The 22,404-nt window shown below is 39.6% G+C and overlaps 1 protein-coding gene across 1 annotated transcript in view; it reads right to left on the reverse strand.

Annotated features, from left to right (window-relative positions):
* Positions 1–4,198: 4,198 nt before the first annotated feature.
* Positions 4,199–22,404, reverse strand: part of LOC121942504 (protein diaphanous homolog 3-like) — a 215,845-nt gene continuing 197,639 nt past the window's right edge. Inside the window, 1 exon segment of the mRNA XM_042485728.1 lies at positions 4,199–5,533. Within this exon segment, the coding sequence (XP_042341662.1) occupies positions 5,163–5,533 (371 nt within the window). The 3' untranslated portion in view covers positions 4,199–5,162.

Below are 22,404 nucleotides of genomic sequence, written 5' to 3' on the forward strand. Positions count from 1 at the left end.
AAGAATCTTTCTAGGCTTCGAGTCTATTTACTTCACGCCTAACTACAGTGAATGTGTGCTGTGATCATACAGTATTGAAGCTCAATGCTTCCACTGTAGACATTGACAGAGAGATGGAGTTGCTGACTTGCTGCTTCCACTATGAAGCCTGTGTCAACACTGTATAAGAACATCATACTTTCTGGACTGCAAAAAAAAAAAAAAAATCATTGCCAGAGAGCGTACTCCAGGCAGCAGCTGCGATTTCACCAAAACGTGTTTGGCAAGGCAAATTAGTAGCATTTTAACATATTTTGTAGGATACAAAGATGGATGGCTACATCCTTCCCAACCACTCTCTATAATTGTGACTGACACCGTCAGCGGTAGATTACAAAATGATTCTGCCAAACAACCTGAAAATAGAAGGCCATTTTTGCACCATAAAATTCCACAGCATGATGTGTACAGGCAGTTATAAATACAGCAGAGAGCTCACTCTTTGACTCTTGGGGATAAGAAATAGTGACAAATCTGTTGATCTGCTTTGTACTTTTCCCCCTCCCCTACAAATCCTCAGACACATTTTTAACTTCATCTCCAATCAAAGAAGCCCAGATTGCAATCTGCTACACAATATGTTTTGCTCCACTTTATTAGGCCCATAGATAAACCTCATGGCTGGAACACAGGCCTGTGAGTAATGAAGGCTCCCTCAGCATAACAAGATCCTACCCTCCTTATGCTCTTCTTCTCCTCTCAATTTGTAGCACCTACAAGTTTAGTTTAGCCGGTCATTTTCCCGCTTTCCTTCCAAAGGAAGAGGCCTGCACAGATGCTGTAAGAAAATGTAATCATTTTTAGATCTTGAAAGCATGCAGGCAATTAAAGAGAATGTATTATCAATATGCATGCAGCTCCAGGCTCTCAGTCCTGATGTGAACAAAATGTACTCCAGCCAGTCATTTTATATTAACAATTAGACAGACAAAGACACACACACACACACACACACACACACACACACACACACACATGCACAGTTCTTAGAAATTAAAGTACAGTGCACACTTATGCAAAACAGATTAAATGCTGAATTTTTCATTCAGAATTTTTATGTATTGTTAAGAAGCTGAATCTCATGTAAATCAGACGCAAGCTTACAGCACATTAATTAACATGTATTAATATCATGGCACATCCTCAGAAAAACTATGATAGGCAAAGGAGAACGCCCACACACGTAATCTCCTACATCAAAATAACATTTGGGAAACTGAAAAAAGGAACTTCAGCGACACAGAAACTGAGGTAATTTTCTGTGGCACTGGAAAGATAAAGAGGAAAAAACAAACAAATGAACTCTCTTCTGATGCAGAGGCAGCGCTTTTTGTTTTTTTTACAAAAAAAAAAAAGGCTGACATATTGAAGAGGAAGGTTACTGGTCCTTGCAGAGAACCATGAAAGGCCTTAAAAGAAAGCAGTTTGATTGCAAACTGTTGGGTGAAAAGCACATGGCAACCAGCTGAAGCTGAATCGTGGCCACTGGAGGAGCAACAACAACTGATTTGCTCTCCCAAAACGCTGACTGCATCACCAGAGAGGTGTTTGTTTCTGGCTCCGCTCCAGATGGAGACAGTTGTGTCGCTCCCAGTGGTAAAGATATTCACCAGCTGACAGCAAGCAGACCTTGTCAGATCATGGTTTAACTGGTTGGCATCTCTCTCTCTGTAACTCAGTTCTGTTAACAGTGTGTTCACATTATATGACACTCTATCCACTGTGTATTTATGTGCAACTGATTTTTTTTTTTAAAGGACACATATGTTCAGCGCAATGCTCTATTTAGTCTTGTCTCATAACAAAGTGATAAAAGTCCATACACAAGCTTTGAGTCAGGTGTGACTTTTACACCATTTAACAATGCAGATGCACAGAAACTATAATAAATATGGATTTGAATTACGTGATATGCTACATTTGTATGTTATTATGTTGAAATACACATTTGAGGGTCACAATCCCAACTGGAAATGTAGCAATGTGTCGGTAAAAAACACCTTTTAAGGCACTAATCCCTCTGACAGGTCACTATAAAACGCCCGCGTTTGGAGCCTAAAAAGTCGATGGAAACAAAGCAATAACTTGCTAAAATACAACCAGTGTTTTTGTTTGTTGGAACAATAGTCTGCACTTTGGCAGCTGTGTAAGCTTCAAGCCCAGCAGGAAATGCAGCAATGTCTTAAAAAACAGCAACTTTTGGTGGCAATGTCCCTGCCAACAGATTGCTACAAAATACCCAACTTTGTAACCTAGAAAACTGATGGAAACACAGCAATGACTCACTAAAACACAACCAGTTTTGTTGTTTGTTGGTTTCCAGTAGTGGTCTGCAGCTTGCAGGCATCTTGCCTTTGTGACACATTATCTACCATCTTTTCATAACATTCATATGATACCTATGAAACATGTAACAGGGTTTGCAGAAATGTGTTACTGAGTAACAACAACAAAATAACTTCTACAAAGACATCACACACAATGATTGTTTTTGTATATTGTTGAACCAAGGCACTACATTTTTGAAGAGCTATTATCCTATATTAGATATCAGTAAATAAAATAGAAGGTAGAACAGACAAATGTAACACTTACAGTTCTCATTATCTACAGCAATGGATAGTCAAAAACATGTGCCTGCACACACATGTTCACACATTTGTTGACCCGCACTTACCCAGTTATAAATTTTGGGATTGTTGATTGTCTAATGTCATCTCCACCATCAAAGTACCACTTTGTATTTTTTTCATTCAGCAAGTGTTGCTAACTAATTCCCCAAATGTCTATTTTACAATTACAAGCATAATCCACCAAACCACCAGAAACAGCACCAGGCTTTGAAGTCAACTTTTGTAGTGGCCAAACAGTGTAATAACAACGTCCAGGATGAGCACATGATGCCCCAGAAAATTTTTTCCATTGAATTACTTCGTGAAAAAGACATCTTTAAGTAAGTGGGTACATGGTTTTTAACGTCTTAACCCCCGCAAAATGACTCATCTCACTGTGGGGATCTGATGCATTCGGTCTGATAGCGTTTCCAAAGTCTACAAGAGCGACACATTTAAATTATTAAAAGGGCTAATCAGAAAGTTAGCTGCTCAGCTGCCATAAGTCTCTGGTGCACTTGTTCTATGGGACTCTGCAGAAATCTATTGTTTTTTTTTTGGCTTTATACACCACTGAGCAACTTTCATAGGGGCCGACGGGGCCTGGCCTTCAACACTGCATCCAGTTTTCTTTATATCTATATTCATGTATACAACCTACCTGAAAGCTGAACACGCAAGTCCTTTTTGCCACTAATCAAGTCGCATATTTGCAAATATTTTTTGGATAGCCATGGCAAGAATGTGAACTGTGTTTCAGCCTCCAAACTTCATAAAGATTAAAGTATAGTAAATGTAACCAACACTGAGAACAAAACAAAGAATATAAATAAATGCTAACAGACACACAAACATTGACATGTATTAATTTCAGTCATGCGTTTGAAAATTTTGTGATGCAGGAAAAAGAAAACATTTTTTGGCTTCATTTTATTGTAAATGGGTCTATAAAAGTAGGCAAATAAAGAATCAACAAATATGCTGAAGATATGAGTAACGTCAGTAGGAATGCAGGAGAAGAAAAGCAGCATCAGTTCTGGTTAACTTGTGGCTGGGTGAACTTTTTCTTTTGTGCTACATTTTGAATAATAGTACTAATAATAATAATACACTGTTCCCTTTCTGCAGACTTGCTCTCGCTGTGTAGAAATGTTCTCATGAGCTATGACACAGAGACAAAGCAGCCTAGTACAATTAAAATAAACTTGTCAAATGACGTCTAATTACTGTAATAACCTATGAAAGTACAATCATTCTGATATAACTCGAACGCATTGTTTCTTTGTATATATACTGTATAGTTATAGTTTTTATAGAATGTAAGATACATTCATTTAGAAAATACAAACAATTTAATAAATGCTTTCAATATAAAAAAACATCGCATCCCAAGAGTGAAAAAGACTTGAAGAGGAAGAAAGAAAAAAAAAGAAAATAATTCAACACTAAAATTAATGAATTCACATATTAGATAATAACTCTTAACAGTAACATATATATGAATATAACTGATGTGTAATTAAAAACTAAAATACAGGATGGAAAGATAAAGGTGTAAAAATAAATTCTACAGTAGAAGCAATTATAAGAGCAGCTAATGTAAAAGGAAATGTGTTTTTGTTTAATATTGCATACTTCTGAATTCCAAAGAAAGTGCTCAGCTATGCTGCATCTTTTACTTTCAGAAAAAAGCTATGTTATAGTTCCATTAGGCTTGGGCAGTATTACAGCATAACAGTACACAAAGGTAGAATAAATCCCCAAGGAATGTTTTTCCAATACTGTCATAAATACAGGCGCTCCTCTTTCTGTTAAACTCATTGTATGTAGTGTGCAGCATGCACCACCAGAGCTCAATCTCCAGCGCTACACACTTATACCGTCATATACCTTATATAAACCATATACATCCACCCCAGGAAGATTAGCTAAGCTTTAGGGCACAGCTAATAAGGATCCTAACAAATAAGCAAAGTATACCCAAATGAAATTAAGTGCTGCCAAAGCCTAATTCCATTGTTAGGAGCACATAAAATATAGCCAAACACTTTTTGCAGTGCATTTTGAACAATCTGGTAGAGACTGCTGATTCTATTTGTATTTTCTCTTTTGAACTGCTATGTATGTTACTAATATGCTTTTGTACTGAACTACATCTTTTGCAAACATATTATCCTCTGGATATTTTGTGGGCCAAAGTGTGACCAGCTACCTGTGCTCTACATGCCTGCATTTCTGTTAGCACGGTTCTGAAATTTATGGTGGTTTTACACAAATTTATTTTGTCTGAATCTTTAAAAAAAATAATTCTTTGGTTGTGATTTAACTCCTATTTACACCTCACACATCTTTCATAACGTCTCATTAACGACATTTCCTGCCTGCTTCCTGCTTGCAACTACAAAATAGCTGAAGCAAAATAGTTTTGGTCACATTCTGAGTGTGTTAATATGTGTGACACACTGACTCCTGTGTATGCATGTCATTGCAGATATAGTGTAAAAACAAACCTCACAAGGCCCTGAGTTTGGCCAGGAGAGCCTCAACATCGGACTCTCCGTTGGTGCTGCAGCTGCTGACTCCAGCTCGGGTGGAGGATGGCTGGAAGGCCGGAGGCTCAGCTTTAACCTCCATCTCTTTCTCAGGTGGCTTAACCGTCTCTCTCTCCACCACCCTCTCTCTGTCCTGCCACTGGCTGTGACCCGGGGTGTTCCTGTACCTGCGGCCTGAATCTGAACATGCAGCAGCCTTGGCCCTGGCTGCGGATGGATGGCCATCAGACTCGTTATGGGCCTCCTTGGCAGGGGGAGCTTTCACCACCGCTGAACCTAAATTTATATTCTGCCGAGAGCGAGACCTTTGTAAAGGTGCCTTGTTGTTTTCTGAGTGAAAAACAGAGAGACAAAGCAGTGAGAACAACCGTGAGGGAGGAGAGTGATAACGAGTGAAGTGAATGAAAGCAAGGGGTTAATTAGATTACAGATTAAATTACAAATGAGAAAGAGACAAGAAAGGTGTAAAAAAGCAAGCAAGGGAGGAGAAAATGTCAGTCAATCTGCAGCAGATCATGGAAAACAGAAAACATGAGGAAATAATGAAGAGGTAGCTAGGTAAGCACATGCACATCAAAGCAAAGGTACAAACTGTATATACGCACGAGCTCACAGTGCACCGTTAGTCTGCATGAATACACACAAAAAACACACACCACAGCAGTGTACACTGTGCATACAAACACTGATGAGGACAAATTTTCTGCAGCAGACTGTGGCATGCAGCTAGCTCAATATGATGAAATGGATATGGCCGATCAACCGCAACAGAAACTCAATAACAATGTGCGTTGGCCCTTTTTTCCAATCTCCCAGTCTCTTTCCCTTTTCTCTTACATGATACCCTCCCACCCAACTCCACCTCCCCTGATTCCACCATTATCATCCATTCTCCTTCCCCCGCTCTTCATCTCAGCTCTCTATTCCTACAGTAGTCCTCTTCATCTTTCTTCTTCCTCTTACCCCCCCCTCCCATCTTCCCCCACCTCTCTCAGCCTTCCGCCCTGCCTTCTGGTTCCTGACTTAAAACACACCCCCAGACAGACCGTGGAACAGAGTGACGGCCCAGATCAGACCTACGTTCTGAATTATAATCCCTCTGAGTAGATCTTAGACTTCATCATCAGTATGTGTGTGCTGGAAGGAGAGGGTAAATCCATATTCATGTGACCTTGAGTGTGAGGCTGAGAGGAGTGGCGCGAGGAAAGACACCACCGCATTTAAAGTTTCCTGAGCCTGAAATGTCTGGCAAACAGGAGTCAAACACAGCGGAGCAGAACAGAGCGACCCGCTCTGTCAGCCAATCGGTAATGAGTTTGGAGCGTGGCCAGTCAGTCATGACAGTGTGTTTTATGGGTCGCGCTGACGAATGACAAGGAACGTCCCTGAACACAACCTCTGACAAATAAATAAGGATAAAGGAAGGAAAGAGAGCATACAAGAAGGAAGCGGCTGCAAAATTAAGCAAAGAAATCCAACGAACACACACACCCACATGTTCACACAAAACCTCGTTAGGCAAACAAGAGGCAGTGGGGGATTTTAAAGGGATGAAATGAGTGGAGTGTGTTGCCTTGTTGCTGTGACTGAACATTTACCACATCTGAAAATCCAAGATCCCTCTCATTATCTCACACTTTTGGTCTCTCTTCCTGTTGTTGCAGTCTCAGTTTTTTAAAAGCGATGACAATTACTCCCCACTGTCGATCATTTTGCTCCACGCTCCCCGATCCTGTCCTGCTCCTCTCTTTTTCCTCTCCAAGCTTGTCATCTATCCCCCCATGCCTGTTTTTGCACGCTCTGCCCCACAGACACACACTTCCTTTACAAATAACACACTTAAAGGTTCTGATGTTGATAAAAATATCTATTGTGGTATCAGCAATTTGCATTTTAATATCTTGTTTACACTTGTGTTGAAATTTCAAACCCATCTTCTTGGAGGAGAAGAAAGAAAAGATGCTAGCGGGTATTAACAGACATCAGTTTTTGTCAAAATTCAAACATCTGCATCTTATTTATTTTGGCATTTATTCGCATGAATTTTTTTTCCGCTCTGCATGGACTCTTAATCATTACATATGACAAACGCATACTGGTGAGAAAATGTACTGAATCAATACGTATAAATTTACACTTCAAAAAGAGATTAAAAAAAACCCCACACTTCAATCAGAGGTCTTATCCAAAAGTGCATTTCTTTTCTTTCTAACAGGGCCCTGGCCTTTAGTGGTGAGCATGATCAAAGTGCCGGCAAGTGAGTTTCTTCTTACTCTGCCCGCCTGTGACACCTAGCTGCCCCTTCCTTTGAAGCCTCGCTAGCTCCTCAACATATGCCTTCATCTAAGCTGTAAAACGCGTCTGAGAGATGTAAAACATGTCTCATCTCACAGGTTGGACTCCTTTAACCAACAGCTGACACTGGTTTTAAAAGGAGAACGAGTCAAGTGGGATTCGAAGACCAAAAACCCTTGTCTTTTATTGAACACATGCGTAATGGTACGGTTGTTCATTTATCCCTCTCAGACAGTTTGATACAGATTTAGAAATGTGATAAGTCATCTGATATAAGAATCAAATACAGTGTATCTCTCACATGCTCAAACGTGATTTTCGATCGTAAATCAATGCATGTGTTTTAGTTATGACTGGCAACGACTTCATTAAAAATATTTTCTCACATTTTTATTTCAAGTAACAAGTGCTATAAAAATGTTTTCAGCTGCCACACCATCAATAGTTCAGAGACACCGATTTAGCACTTTACTCTTAAGATGATGTTGGACTGACAATCGAAAGTTAAGAAAAGGATCAAAAATTGATGCATCAAAAACCAGAGATATCGTCTCTTTTATTCCAAACATTCCTCTTCTTGTCAAAGCCTGACACCTACATTACCCGCAATTTAACTCAAGCGCTAACCAAAGCAGAGTTGAGAGGATCTGTTAAGCTCACTTACTCCACACCTACAGTTTATAATTTTTTTGATCACAAAGCAACAACCTCCAGGCCTGCAAAATGAGGCCAACGCAGAGGTGCCAAAAACAACAGTTATTTGAAAGGCCACTTGAGGCTTGCTCTGGACGCTTGTCAGTTCTCAATGAAAGCAATAAAATGCCCAACTTTAAAACAGAAATAAACATGTTTACAGCCTGTTACAAAAAAAAAACCAAAATGGTTTTGGTCTCTATGGCCCCGTTCTTCAACAAGGTGTCCTCAAAGTTATTCTGGGGGCCCACGAAATTACTTTAGGATAATGGAAGTCCTTTTTATTCTATATTTTTTTTAAATGTGGCGAAAATACACATTCACATGAATCAAACATCAAAGACGGATAGGGCTAATAATAAAACCTATTTACAGTACACAACATTATTGATGTTTTATTAAGGCTAACTGTGACCCACAAATCTTTGTGCAATAATGTGAACTAGCTAGCACTAAATTACTGTGCAGCACTGATGTTTTATCCACTTATTGGCCAATTAGCTGTATTAAATAATATAATAAATAATATAATATCAGGTGTAAACACATTCTTGTGAGCTGCAATGTCTTATTTTGTAACCTCTTCACAAAAAAGACTCTGAAATATTGTCCACCACAGACACCACCAGCAAAAGTGCAGACAGTGAGGCTAACACACCTAGCAATGCTACAGGCAAATAAAACAAGAGACGGCCCAAAACTAATCAGAAAATTGTCTCAGGTGCAACTCAGTATATACAATACATGTAGTCAGAGGTCCCTGCTACATTTCTCTTTCAGGTAAAGTCCTTAATTTTATGCAGTTGATGTTCATCGCTTATCAGATTTTCTGCAGCTTGCAATGCAGCCACAAAGGGTTTTCATCTTTTTACATATGCAGCTGTACTCCCTTTGACCTACAAACAGGCTTTGACGTATAAAATAGGTGGCATTCCCCTTTAACAATAGGCAGTGACAAAAAGGGCAACATTTTGGACAGTCCCCAAAGGGATGCATTTTTCACTTAGGACTTGGCAACTGGGTATTGTTTACCTCAATTTCAGGGTCATTGTCATCCATCTAAATCTAGCACTTTGAGCAACAGCAAATGGGTGCATGTCCTTGTAAATAAAATGGCTTATTGCTTCAGTTATTGCCTTTGACCAGGAGGAGTTGGGGGCAAGTAGGGTTAGTTGGTATTGCTAGCTTTGTTGTTAGCTTGCCTCTGGTTGACTGCTCCTGCAGGCAATAATCCCGACAGCACTTTGTTGTACTTGTGGTGTGCAGTTTTGTTAAAGAGGTGCATTAATGATGTCACTGTAAAAAACACAATTAAGGTGTTTTGTTGCATGTTTAGCATTCTGCATTTCTTTGTCAAGATTTTTGGCGCAGACTTGTTTCTGACTTTTTCCCACCACCAACAGAGCCTAATCAGTGTTCAAATTTTGATGTGTGCATTGATGTTGCAACATCTTGCACTCTTGTACTGATTTACCCATATGTAGCTGTTAATCTTTACACCTCGCTGTGAAAGCAGTTCATTTGAAAACACTCCCTGTCAAATATTAGAAAAAAGCATGAGAGGTATTCCTTTATTCCGTCTGCAAATAGCACCAAAAAGGAGTTCTCATTTCCCCATGTAAGATCATTTGCTCCATTTATATTTGCTGCTTCAACTGATGCAGATGAGCTTTTACTCATCTCTCTCCTTCCCCTCCCTCCTCTTCTGCTCTCTTGAAGTTTGGAGAAGTTAGTAGGCAGGGAACCGCAGCAGAGAGACAGAAAATGAAGTCTGGACTACAGCAGTGCTTGCCTGTCTTTTCCTTTCCCTGATTGTTACAGCTACACCGCCTGCCACCATTGTGGTGACAATGAAATCATCTACATGAAGAGCTGCTAAGAGATTGTAGAAAAACAGTCAACACATGAGAAAGCCTGGAGATTGCTATTTTTTGTATGTCTGTAAAACATGAACACATTGTGATTCCACTAAACTACTGGTCTATCAGTCCTCAGTCTGCCGCCATCCTTAACTTTGCTGGAAGGCAGAATGGAAAAAGAAAAACACTTGAAAAAACAATGATAAAAGAGCTGGCAGACTGAGCCTTATTGTGTCTCTTCTTGCTCTCAGCTTTGCTGAGTAAAATGTGTCTTTAAACTGTAAGTCTCCTAGCCCACAGCCTTTTAACCAGCTTCTGACACTGGTTCTGTTGCAGCATGAGACAAGTAAAATCTCAAACAAAACAGACTAATCGCTGCTCTGAATGGTTTGAGAAAATCATCAGGAATTTCAATATGGAACTGTGGTGGTTTATTAAATGTCTGGTAGGGTGGCATTTTGTAGGAATGTAAAAGGCCCCGTCCAATACGCAGTGTTTCTTTTTTTTTTTTTTCTATCTGCAAATAGCTGCAGTGAGGAATTCACATTTTCCTCTTGTCAGATCATTTGGTCCATTTGCATTTGCCACTTCTAATACAGATGCAGATGAGCCTTTCCTCTCATCTCTCGCTCCCTCCCTCTTCTTTCCACTCTTATGAAGTTTGCAGTATTTGATCACTTTAAGAAGAAGAGTAGTCATGCAGACTCACAGAAATACAGACAGTGAAGTGACTTTTTCTCTCTGCGGAGTGACTGACACAACAAGTTGAAGTTAGCAAGATCAAACGCACGCTTCTACACCCGCCATAAATCACAACACAGCTAGCAGGCTTGGCAGTTTGCTGCCTCCTCTGTCAAATGATGATTTTCAACTAGGAATGCAACTAATGATTACCTTAATTATCAAATAAACTAGTTATTATCCATTCAGATAAATCCTTTTATATTGAAAAAGTAAAAGCTAAAATATATCTAATTTACTGTAATAAACAGTGAAGCATCATATCTTTATATTTGAGAAGCTTAAAAAACTATCAGACATTGATGCCAAGCATGTTGGTTTTACACACTTTAGGTATACTACCTTTAGAACCGGTACGTAATCCATATGGGTTTGTGCCTCAACCTGCGATCTGTTTCGTGTTTCCACTTCAGATAGCACTCATAGGTGGTTCTGTTGTTACTCACTGCTCCATGCATCTGGCTCTCGCTGAATTTTATCTTCACGTGTGATGCAGAGAAAGGTCTGGACCGTGTACTGTATAATAAAGATGGACGACATGACAGCAGCCAAAAAGTGAAACCAAAACTTTCTGATGACTGGCTGCAGTCACATACTTTAATAATAACTAGACACCAGACCAAGGATGACACATATTAATTCCAATGGAGTTGCTCGCCTGGCATATATGCCCAAAAAGTTTTCTAGCTTCTGGGTTTACTTCCATGGTATGTTCCCTACTGGATATGCACAATAGTGTTTTTCCCACTGGGCCCACCCGCAAGTTCCCACTCAGCTCATAGAATTTACATTTTGATGACGTTACAGATTTTAATATCACTTTTATAGGTCTAAGTTAAGTTGTGCAAATATGAAACCACCATGGTTCAAAAATTCTGAATAAAAAGATGCATTATTGACCTTGTTTGTAGTTTGCTGTGTCCTGTCAACAGTTGTACAGACGTCCCTTTTATAGTGTTTATATTGGTGGCCTGTGGAGAAAATGCTTTTTGGGCCAAAGGGGATTTTTTGGTTACAATACCCCAAATGGTCACTGGAAAAATTTGCTCCAGTGAGGGTGAGCAGCTTTCCTGGCGGCCTGACTGCAGTGTAGGTCATGAACCAACCATCCCTCCATGTTAGTGGAAGGCACATGGGCCAAACTAAAAACTCAAAGTGCACATCGAATCTTTTTTCTGAAAGACGTTTTTCTGTCATTTGAGGTAGTTCTTCTCATGCTGATGTTTGTTCAAGTGGTTGGTTTTAATTAGTAATCTGGTGCTGTAAAAATGGTGTTTCATGCATGGTTGACAGCTGTGTGTGCTAATCTGTGTGCATGGGATCATTGGCACTACTAGTGATTGGTTGGATGGTGAATGGAAGGGAACTCGATATTGTGGAGATCACTACTGCACAGACTCTGGCTCCAAATGATGTCACCAGTGCAAGATGGCAGCAGCCCTTACACAGGATATTTTGGCTTCATTTTTGTACAGTTGGTAGAAATGGGGACGTTTGTCAATCTTTATATACAGTCTAATGTGTGCACCTCATCAATCGACCATGCAACAGTGGTATCAATTTTGGTATTGAGTATCATGTAATTTTGGTGGTATCAGTACCAACCACTAGATTTTTGTTACCTTGACATCCCTCCTAACATGTAGCGAACTGAACTGAACCGATCTGCTTGGTGGAACCAAGGCTCAGGAGTCTAGTACGCAGTGTGCTTTTTCCATGGGAGTAGAGCTGCAACTCATAACTTCCTCTCCTCTAATGGACGGCTGCACACCGCCACTGAGGTCAGACAACAGATGCAAAACAACCTCATTATTTTGTATAAGTGAGCGTGAGACCGCGTGTGCTGTGCAAAACTATGATGCGTTTGTACATACAGAGAGGAGACACGCAGAGGACAGCTACATTTAAGAGTTGAACATGTACGGTGTCATAAATGTGTGTGATGCTCCAATGTCCCCCGGTGAGCCTTGTAAAAGGTAAAAGCTAGCAGACAGCTTGTTAGCCTGCCTGTGTGCATTAGGCCGGCTATAATTAAAGATCATTACCTGGCAACACAAGGTCTGTCCCTTGCTTGTTTGTCATAGTAAACTGCGTGTGTGTGCAGAGTGGTCTGCCTAGCTTCTCTGTCACATCAAAAACAGCAGACGGGGATTAAAAGGAGGAGAGGCAACAAGCAATGAAAGGAGCATGGAAGGAGGAGAACAGGAGAAGAAATGGTATGATGAGGGAAAGTGACGATGAGATGGGCTGAATAAAAAGTCTCAAGACAGTGGCATCATTTGGACGCAATGATTGTGACTTGGACCGGACTAAAATAGGGTACAAAAAGGGGAGGGAGGAAAAAAGAGACATGAAAAAATAGAGGAGGTGTGGGGATGGATTGTTGAAAGAGCACCATAACAATCCCTGTGGGTAATGTGAAAACCAGCACTGTTAAAGGTAACTGAAGCCTGTTCTGCTCTAATGCATATCAAAGTGTTTTTTTCTTTGTTGAGCTCTGATTTGACTCCCCCCTCCCCTCCCCCCTCCTCTGTCTCTCCTCTCCCATATTTAACAACCCCACGTATCTTTGTTGAAATACAGCAGAATGGATCATAGTGCTAGTAAAAAAGCAACATCATTTGGAAGCCTTTTAGATGGATATGAGCCAGAGTGTATTCATAATCGATTTTTTTTGTCCTCCATTTCATGTATTAATTCTAGCGCAACAATATCAGGTTCCAAATGGTATTTACTTTTGAGGGTTTTGGTTAAGCTAACTGCTAGGTGTGGGGGTTGGAGGCAAATTGTGCTGAAACGATTAATCAATCAGTGGATGGAAAATAAATAAAGCAGCATCTACTTTGATAATCGTTCAAAGTCACTTATGAAGCACAAAAACCTGACATCAGGATGGGGAGGTTTGACTGTTTTGTTTCTTTTTGTTTTATATTGTCCTAAATGGAATATTTTAAGGCTTTGGACTTGGTTGGACATAAATAAACAATTCTGGGGCTCTGGGAGTGATAAATAGTTTAATAATAATCAACAGATTAATTAATAAGATCATTAGTTGCAGCCCCAAAGGCAAACATTACATCTTATCAAGCCTGCCAGAAGAACATATTTTGATTAGGAGGCAGTGATGATCAGTCCAAAAGAGAACAGTGTTGGCCCTTCACTATCACCACTTTGGCATTCACTTGAAAAAGGCTGAAAGCTTATTTTCAGAAAATGATGAAGCTCATGTGCTTTTTGGGCACAGCTCACAAAAGTGCACTTTTATTTGTTTTATAATGTTTGGGACATAAAAGCTTTTAGGTCAAGTGCTAAACTCTGAATTAAATATCAAACCAATATAAAGGCCCTAACAGACTTTTCGCAGACAGTTGCAGACTTGTACCAGTCAAATGGACACACACCCGGTTTCATAGAGTGCTCCAAGGATGATGTTTTTCTGTTGGCCGATGCTGAGGTAAAGGTAGTCCTGGTTCCCCCGTCAAAAAGCCTAAAAATGTACACTACTTTCATGTTTTTTGAAGCCTAAATGTAATTGCCTGAAGTGAAAAGCTCACTTTAGGTGGTGGCATGACTAAACGTCACCACAATAAGCCTATAAAGCCATGCTCGGAGCAATTTGGCATGATGACATTCTGTAGTCTCATTCAGCCACTTGTTTACTGCCGTATTCTATGTCATCGAGCAAAATGTGAATGCATTTTCAGCTTGTGTTAACCATAGACCTTATTTCAAGCTTATGGCCAATACCCCATTTGGAAAACCCATTGACTTGAGGTGCTGAAATGCCAACTCATTTTGGGGTTTTAGGACTAGTTCCTGGGGGGCACTCTTTTCATATCTAAACTGAGGGTCCACATCAGTCTGATGTTTCTCTCATGCGCTGTCCCCAATCAACACTTCATTCCAGTTGGTGGCGAAACTGTTGTTTGCCAACTGCCATAAAAATCAAGAAAAAGAAGGAACATGCGCAACAATAGCAAAGGAAATGCTCGTGTGTTTGTTTGTTTTTTTGGCTGAACAACAAGGAGAATGCAAAAAAAGAAAGCTGGTTAACCAGATAGAGGTGTAGGACTGTAGTTTTGAAAAAGAAATATTTCGTAAGTGGAGCATTGGCTGCACATGGACGTCCACTTGGGGGTCCTCACAGACCATCATGGACACAGGCACAGACATTTACATCACACAGACCTAAGCAGACTTAGAAAGTATGAATTGGGTTTATGATGTTAAACAAATTTTAGGAAGTAATCTATGAACACAGTGGAGCCTGGATAAAAGTCACACTTTTTTAAAAGAGAGAGCGGGGGCAGTTCCATGACATTTATAGGTCACCCTCTATGACTCACCTACAAACAAATCCATAGTGATCATAAATATTATTTAACTGGACACGGCAATGGTCTGTGCACAAATGTGTACACAAGGGACACCCTCATAAAGACATGTCAACACATTTCCACTGCCATGCTTAAGCGGACATGATTGAGTCATATTAAAATCAAGTGTACATGACAAAGGGAGCAGGGAGTGTGGGCAGGGGTTTTCGTGGTGGTTTACTGCTTGAAACCAAAAAGGGCGACATAGGGAGGATATGAAAGGGCTGAGCTGGATGTCCCTCAAGTCTTCTGCCCCTCAGTGTGAACCCCTGCCACTGTGAGCTTCAGCCAAGCATGACATTACGTTAGCACGCCTTGGTGCTTCTAACAATGCCTCAAAAGTGAGCCTGGTTCCCTGCCACTAGTACTGCTACCCTGTACACACTACTGCCTCACACTGCAGATGATGCTCTATCGAGAATATAATTAAGAAAAACAATAAATAGCGTCTTTTTTTATGAATCACATAATTTACATCTCAACTGTCAATGCTGGCGATGTGACATTTTGCAAGGACGTCAAAAACAGTTGTCACAGCAAATACATTCTAGTGGCCTTTTCAGGAGTTGAGTGACACAGCCAACCTTCAATAATTTCAATTTACTGAAGACACAAATTGTGCATAATTGAATGCTAGTGGAATGTTTCTGTCTGAGTAAGCAAAGACAAATCCAATGTCAAGGCAAACTAGTATCCTTATAGCACACCGGCCCTAAAGAGTCAAAACACAACTGAATTTCAGAAAAACAAAAAAGAAAACAAGAAAAAAAAAAACATGGCAACATTTCATAAAACATAATGACATATTGGAAAACACAACATTTAGGTAAACAAAATAAACATTGTGAAATGTGCTTTTGCTTAGTGAAATTTTGTAAAATTGTGAAATTTGAGGAAAATTTGTTTTGCTTCATATTAAATGTCATTTTGTAAAATGTGGCTTCTAAAATGTTTTGTTAAATGTTGTTTTGTTAGGGGCCAATCACACCGAGACGTGTCTCTGGAGAAATGTCATGGTTTTTAAAAATGCTGTGTTTTCCAGCATGCTTTCTGAAATGTCTTCTTTTCTGAATTGTTGTTTTCTGAAATGTTGTGTGTTCTGAAATGTTGTTGTGTTTTGACCCCCTGGGCCACCGTAACTATAGTGTAATGGCAACAATGTTTATCATTCATAAACTAAATATGATCACACTTATGCACTGTGCTTTTGGGGAAGTGTAAATAAAAGTTAAATTTATAACTGTTACCAGCCTAGCATCGTCCAGAAATAATGACTTCCTTGCTTCAACTGCACTGCCACATGATAACATAACTCTGAAGGGAGGGAAAAAAAAGGAAAACATGATGTTTAGTGTTGTAAATTACCCAACTCAAGCAAGTTTTACATCTCTGCAAGCTGTTAAAATGCATTCATATATCTCAAAACCTGCTGTACTAGGCCATGCTCAGCGATTATACAAATATGCAATCTGTAATAAATGGGAAAAATATGCAAAAAAAAGGAAGGATGATCCTTTACTATATAAACAAATCTGTCCGCCAGTATTACAAAGAGGAAATACACCTGGCAGATGGTTGCAGCAGCCCGGGCTCTTAGTCCTGCTTTACTCTAATTATACCTACATGCAGGGTAATGGACTGAGAATGTTTCCTCATATAGGGACAGCATCACTTCCTGGGGTCTCGGTCTCTCTTCTCTTTCTCTCCGTCTCCCACATGCACACACACACATAGGTAAAAGCAGGCATCAGGCACAAACACAGCCAGACAGCCAGACAGACACACATCACTGTGTAGATGCAAACACACACGCACACATATACACAGTCCTTTTCTAATAAGCACTGGCTATTTCACTGATACAGGTGTACAGCCAGTGTATACTCTGCTGCCTCTGGCATGAATTAAACATGTCTTGGTTTCAGGCTCTGCTACCTGTTGTTGTTTGTGTGGTTACTGCTAGTAAATATCCCCAGGAGCCAAAGTCTAATGCATATGTATTTCTCCTCAGTGGCTTCACACTAACTAAGGGATTCTATCAGCCGCTTTCTCCAGCAGTGTACACCTGTCACACTGGGAGAGTAAAATATTGATCCTTCACACGCCTCCAGACACAGAGCTGAAACGCACTGGCAAATGCATCCGCAGACAGACAAACAGACAGAAGCACACATTTCTCTGTTAGCTTACAATCAGTCTGTAACATGGATTAATGAGCTGCTGGACTGAAGAGAAGTTTATATGATGGATGAGAAGTACAACTGATAGACTCTTGAGTGTTGTACACACACAGACCGCAGTGGATTATGGAGAACCTGCATAAGCCATCTGTATCCATAACACAATTTCAAACACCACTTTTTTTTTAAAAAAAAAAAGAAAGATAGAAAGTCTTTTGCAATTAAAACGAGATTGTGCTGGATTTTTTAAAACACCATTTAGCACAAGGGTTCCATTTTAATGACAATAAAAAAACTTTGTTGGACTTTCTGCATTTACATTGTTGGTAACGTCTAGGCAGGAGGTATAACTGGTACATTAAATATGATTTATTTTCATAAATTCAAGTTTATACAAGTAGGGATTGGTATTGAACCTCAAAACTTCTTTTGGTAACAACTGTTATGTGTCCTAAGCTCCTAAGTCCTAAGTATTGAAAACTGCTGAAAGTGGAGCAGAATGTCTGTTCAGATTCAAAGGTTGTACTGTTGCTTATGTTTAACATTTAAGAAGTTTGTCTTCTTTTCCTAAATTAACAAAAAATGTTGGGGATACATGAGAAAAGTACCACTTTGGTATGAGTAATGCAACTTGTATCAAAAGTTGGTTGGAGTAAATAATGTTGATCATTGAAGGTCTCGATTCAGGCACACGTGCAATCTAAATGACCACGCGGCAGGGCAAAATATGCATTTATCAACCACCTGAGAACTGTGGCACTCTTCAAAGTGTGTGTTTGTTTGAGAGAGAAAGAGACGGATTGCATTGCAATGTTTCTTTAGGCCGATGTATTAATAACTTAGTCTGAGCGGTACTTTGTCACTTTTTGACCCCTAAGAACCTCTGATATTCATATATTGCTACCAGTGAAAAAATAAATAAATACATGAATAAAAAGTTGAACCTATTTGTTTCCCCCATATACCTGAAACCATTTGTGCTACACTCAAAAACAAAAAATAAAAACCCATAGCAAATTAAAGTAAATACAATTAAAAAGAATTTAAGCAGTAAACACAGAATATTAATAATAATAATAATAATATTAAACAGGATCATGTTCGAAGCAGGATGTGAACCCAAAAAGCAGAAACACAAAAAGGGAGCCAGAAGTACAAACTGCTGAAGAAAAGCACAGGGGCGGGAACACAGCAGGGACAACAGGAGCATGGTGTGGAAAACAGACAAACTGACAAAGGGCAAAGGGAAACACAGGTATACATACAGCAGGGAACCAATCAAGAAAATGACACACAGTTGAGTAGGTGGACACAGGAGCAGGAGGGAAACACAGGGATTGGTTAACTAAATAAGGTGTGACTGGGAACACTAGGCTTGGAGCAAACTGAGACTAGAACAGAAACAGGTGTGCAGGGGAGACTGACAGGGAACGACAGACAAGACTGATAACAGAGGTGAAACAAATCAGGGAAACAGAGACGGGGACACAGAATTAGGGAAACACAGAGACAGGGAGAGAGACACAGAGACACACACAGAGATAGAGATACAGACAGGGAGGACAGGGAGACAGAGAAAAAGTACAGGTGACACACAAGGACTAAAAATACAAATTAAAACAGGAAACAGAACTCAGTAACTAGCAACAAGGAAAAACTAGAAAACCCCAAAACCCCCCAAAAAGCCCCCCCAAAAAACCAAAAGTCCACAGTATAACAAAACCCCCCAGCCATGACATTGCGGTTCTCATTTTATCAAGAATGGTGCAGTCCCAATAATAAATAATTTCATGATACCCAGGTCTGCATACAAGTGACTGTTTAGCAACACCAGTTTGGTGACATAACGTAAAACTCACTTCACACCCATAATGTAACACAAAATAAAATCCCCCACACTGTCATGCCATCAAAGGGTGATTTAATATTTTAAACTCCAATGGAAGGCTTCCATTCTTTGTCTCTTTTGTATTCCATCTGAGGTGTTTTCTTTTTTGCCATTGTTTCTGCTGCCAGCTGAGGGCTTGTGTTTAACACTCAGGCCGACTCTGACAGCTCTCAATATGCAGGGCCAGTCCTGCCAAACAGACTTATGAATTCCAAACAGCCCGGAGTCATGCTCCATATTTCATTGAAGTTGAATATTTAAAAAGATCAACCCACTCAAAACCCTATAAAACCTATCGTTCTGGGGCCTTGTGTCCTAAAAATAAAATCGCATCTGCCATATCGCATTACAGACAGCCACATCAGCCTCAATCTCTTAACCATTTCCCTCTCTCTGTTCCCTTCTCTCTCTGACAAAACCCATCTGGTAACCAGCCTGTCTCCATCAACACAGGTTTTGCTCTCTCTCTTTCAAACAACTGCACACTTCTTCCTGCCTCCTTTATCTCATTCGCTTCCCTTTTCTCTCTCACTGTCTGGAACTCACAATTTCTTGCCTTTATTGGTACGGTAACTCTCACCCCTGAGCTGTCATTCAGCCTCATCTCTTCTTAGGGAATCACACAGACCACCAGGCAGAAGAGCTGGTTCTCCCACAGCACAATGGACTCAGTTTCTAATTTCAAAGAGTGAGCCCAAAAAGCACGAAATTTGACAAAATGCAGCTACATTAGCGGACATGGACTGCAGTGCAGCCTGCTCCTCACAGAACAGTCTCAGTCAGCTCAAAGCGACTCCAATAAAATTAAAAAATCAACACTGACTAATCGAAATGTGAGAAATGGTTTGTTTGGGTATAAAACGACAATATCATAAATAAGCTTTAAGCATTACTTTATCTTAATATTAATAATGTCATGAGTATAATTCAAGCAAAGCCATAACATTCATTTGCCCCACGGTGCATTAAGTGAAGATTTTGTCAGCAAAGAAATGTAGTGAGTTTGTATCCGATTACAAAATGCCAACAGTGATTGATTAAAGCTGATTAAGCTCAAACCCATTTTAAGAAGCAGTGTACACAGCAGTGGCCAGACTGGTGGGACGTGTCAGTGAGCACTTAGGTCACCTCTGTCAGATAGGTCAATCGACTAACATGCAATAAATATAAAGTATAGTGGAGACCATGTTTGTATCTTACTTTAGGGACTCTTTACTAAATGTAAATCTCATATTTTGGATGTTGCTTGACAGACTGTTTGGATTTTTTTCCAACCGGTATCATGAATTGACTCAGACTTGAGTAACCCTTCAGATAACAATTTTTATTAATATTATTAAACAGGTATTACAAATAAATTTTCCCCCATTGCTGAAATTTTACTTTGACGCTGGTATGAAAACTTTTTTTTTTTTCAGTAAATGTCTGCTGTCAGTCAGCCTAGTAATGTCTTTTTGGCCGGCCACTGTACCCTCAGCTCCCCAGGAGCTGCTACTGTCTGAACAGAGGCGCTGAATGTAGATAAGAGTCTATGTGGATTGGAAAGTAATATCTCAATGGCGATGTTAGTTACACTACCAATCATCCTGTGCAACAAAAGATGATGTAATATAATAAAATTCTGCAGGTTTGCAACATGAAAGGACAGTGTCAAATGACCCCCCACCCCCCCAGTTAGTTCTGACACCCATCAAGTGTTAAGTATTGATAAATCAGGCTCAACAGTAGGCTACCTTGTCATGCATTACAAAAGTAGTTAAGTGTAACATACAACACACACAGAATTACTAATTTTAAAATTAAATCAAAAAATGTTTTTCCACTGCCAGAGTATGTTTATAAGTTACTTTTCACCTATGCTAAACAGAGAAATAGTATTGATTGAGAAATAGCATTGTTATTATAATAATTAACAAATAAATACATTTTTGATATAAATAAAGTAAATACCTTCAAATTGGAAACAGTATCAAAACTTTGATAAACAAAGAAAAGTAAAAAGTATCAATAATACACAAATGTTCTCTTTTATACACAGGCTGCATTACTACTTAAATAAAAGCAATGTTTCACTCCATTTAGGCCAAATGACATTAAATGTATGAATTGTATGGTGATTCATATCAAATGAATCAAAACATTTGGTTAACATGACAGCATTTATGAGAGGTCTAGCCAGACGTGCTGATATGGAACACAGCAAGGGCTTTCTATTTTATCTACCGACTGAAATTTACAATATGCTAATTTTATGCTTCCACTTGATTTCAGATATCATCTTTGATGAATAAACATGACACACACATGCAGAAGCCCGTGGGCAGAAAGGGGTGTGTGTGTTCACCCACCCACCAGTTGGCAGCGGAAAAAAATTAGATCAAATCAACCCATACCAGAATTAAATTTAAGAGACAGGCAGAGTATCAGGCCAACATGGTGCCATATAAGGTGGTGTTGATATTAAATAAATGACTAAATATAAGTAATTTATATAACATTGGTAGACCTTTATATTGGGTGCATCCATGCTTATGGTGGCAAGAGTGAGATGAGGTCTACAATATATGAGTAGATAACTTAAAACCAATACCTAGGAAGCCTTGGTGTTTTTTTATTTTTATTCCCCAATACTTTGGGAAATATTAAAGACAAATAAACATATCCCTGCTGTAGGCTTAAACATCATGAGAAATAACACTGAAAGTGGACAAAGAGCAGCAGAGAACAGAAAACATCTGCATGCATTGATTAGTGTTTTTCATGTTGTCATGCACCTGCTTCGAAGTAAAAGCTTCCACAGACTTTATTGCAGCATTGCTGTGAAACACAAGTGAACCAGTTAAGCAGAGACAAATTTGGATTCTCTGGCTTCACTAATTAGTAAAGACAGCAGCAAACGGTGAGTCCACAACCAGGCTTCAAAACAACCCATCAGAAACTTCTGGGTCACGTCAGGCACTACATATTTTTCCACAGTCTACTGTAAGGCTTAAGGGCTTTAAGTGCTTACACACTGACAAAGTAAGGTACTGCGTTAACATCACGCTGCCCCAGAGAAAATTCTGAATTGGCAAAGTGTTTTGTGCGTGTTGGTCTGTCTCTTCCTTTTCAGCAGCTCGGCTCTTTGAGTCATCAGTGAAAAGAAAGCTAAATTCACATGGCACCACCA

The sequence above is a fragment of the Plectropomus leopardus genome, chromosome 1 (assembly GCF_008729295.1).
Source record: "Plectropomus leopardus isolate mb chromosome 1, YSFRI_Pleo_2.0, whole genome shotgun sequence".
NCBI lineage: Eukaryota > Metazoa > Chordata > Actinopteri > Perciformes > Serranidae > Plectropomus > Plectropomus leopardus.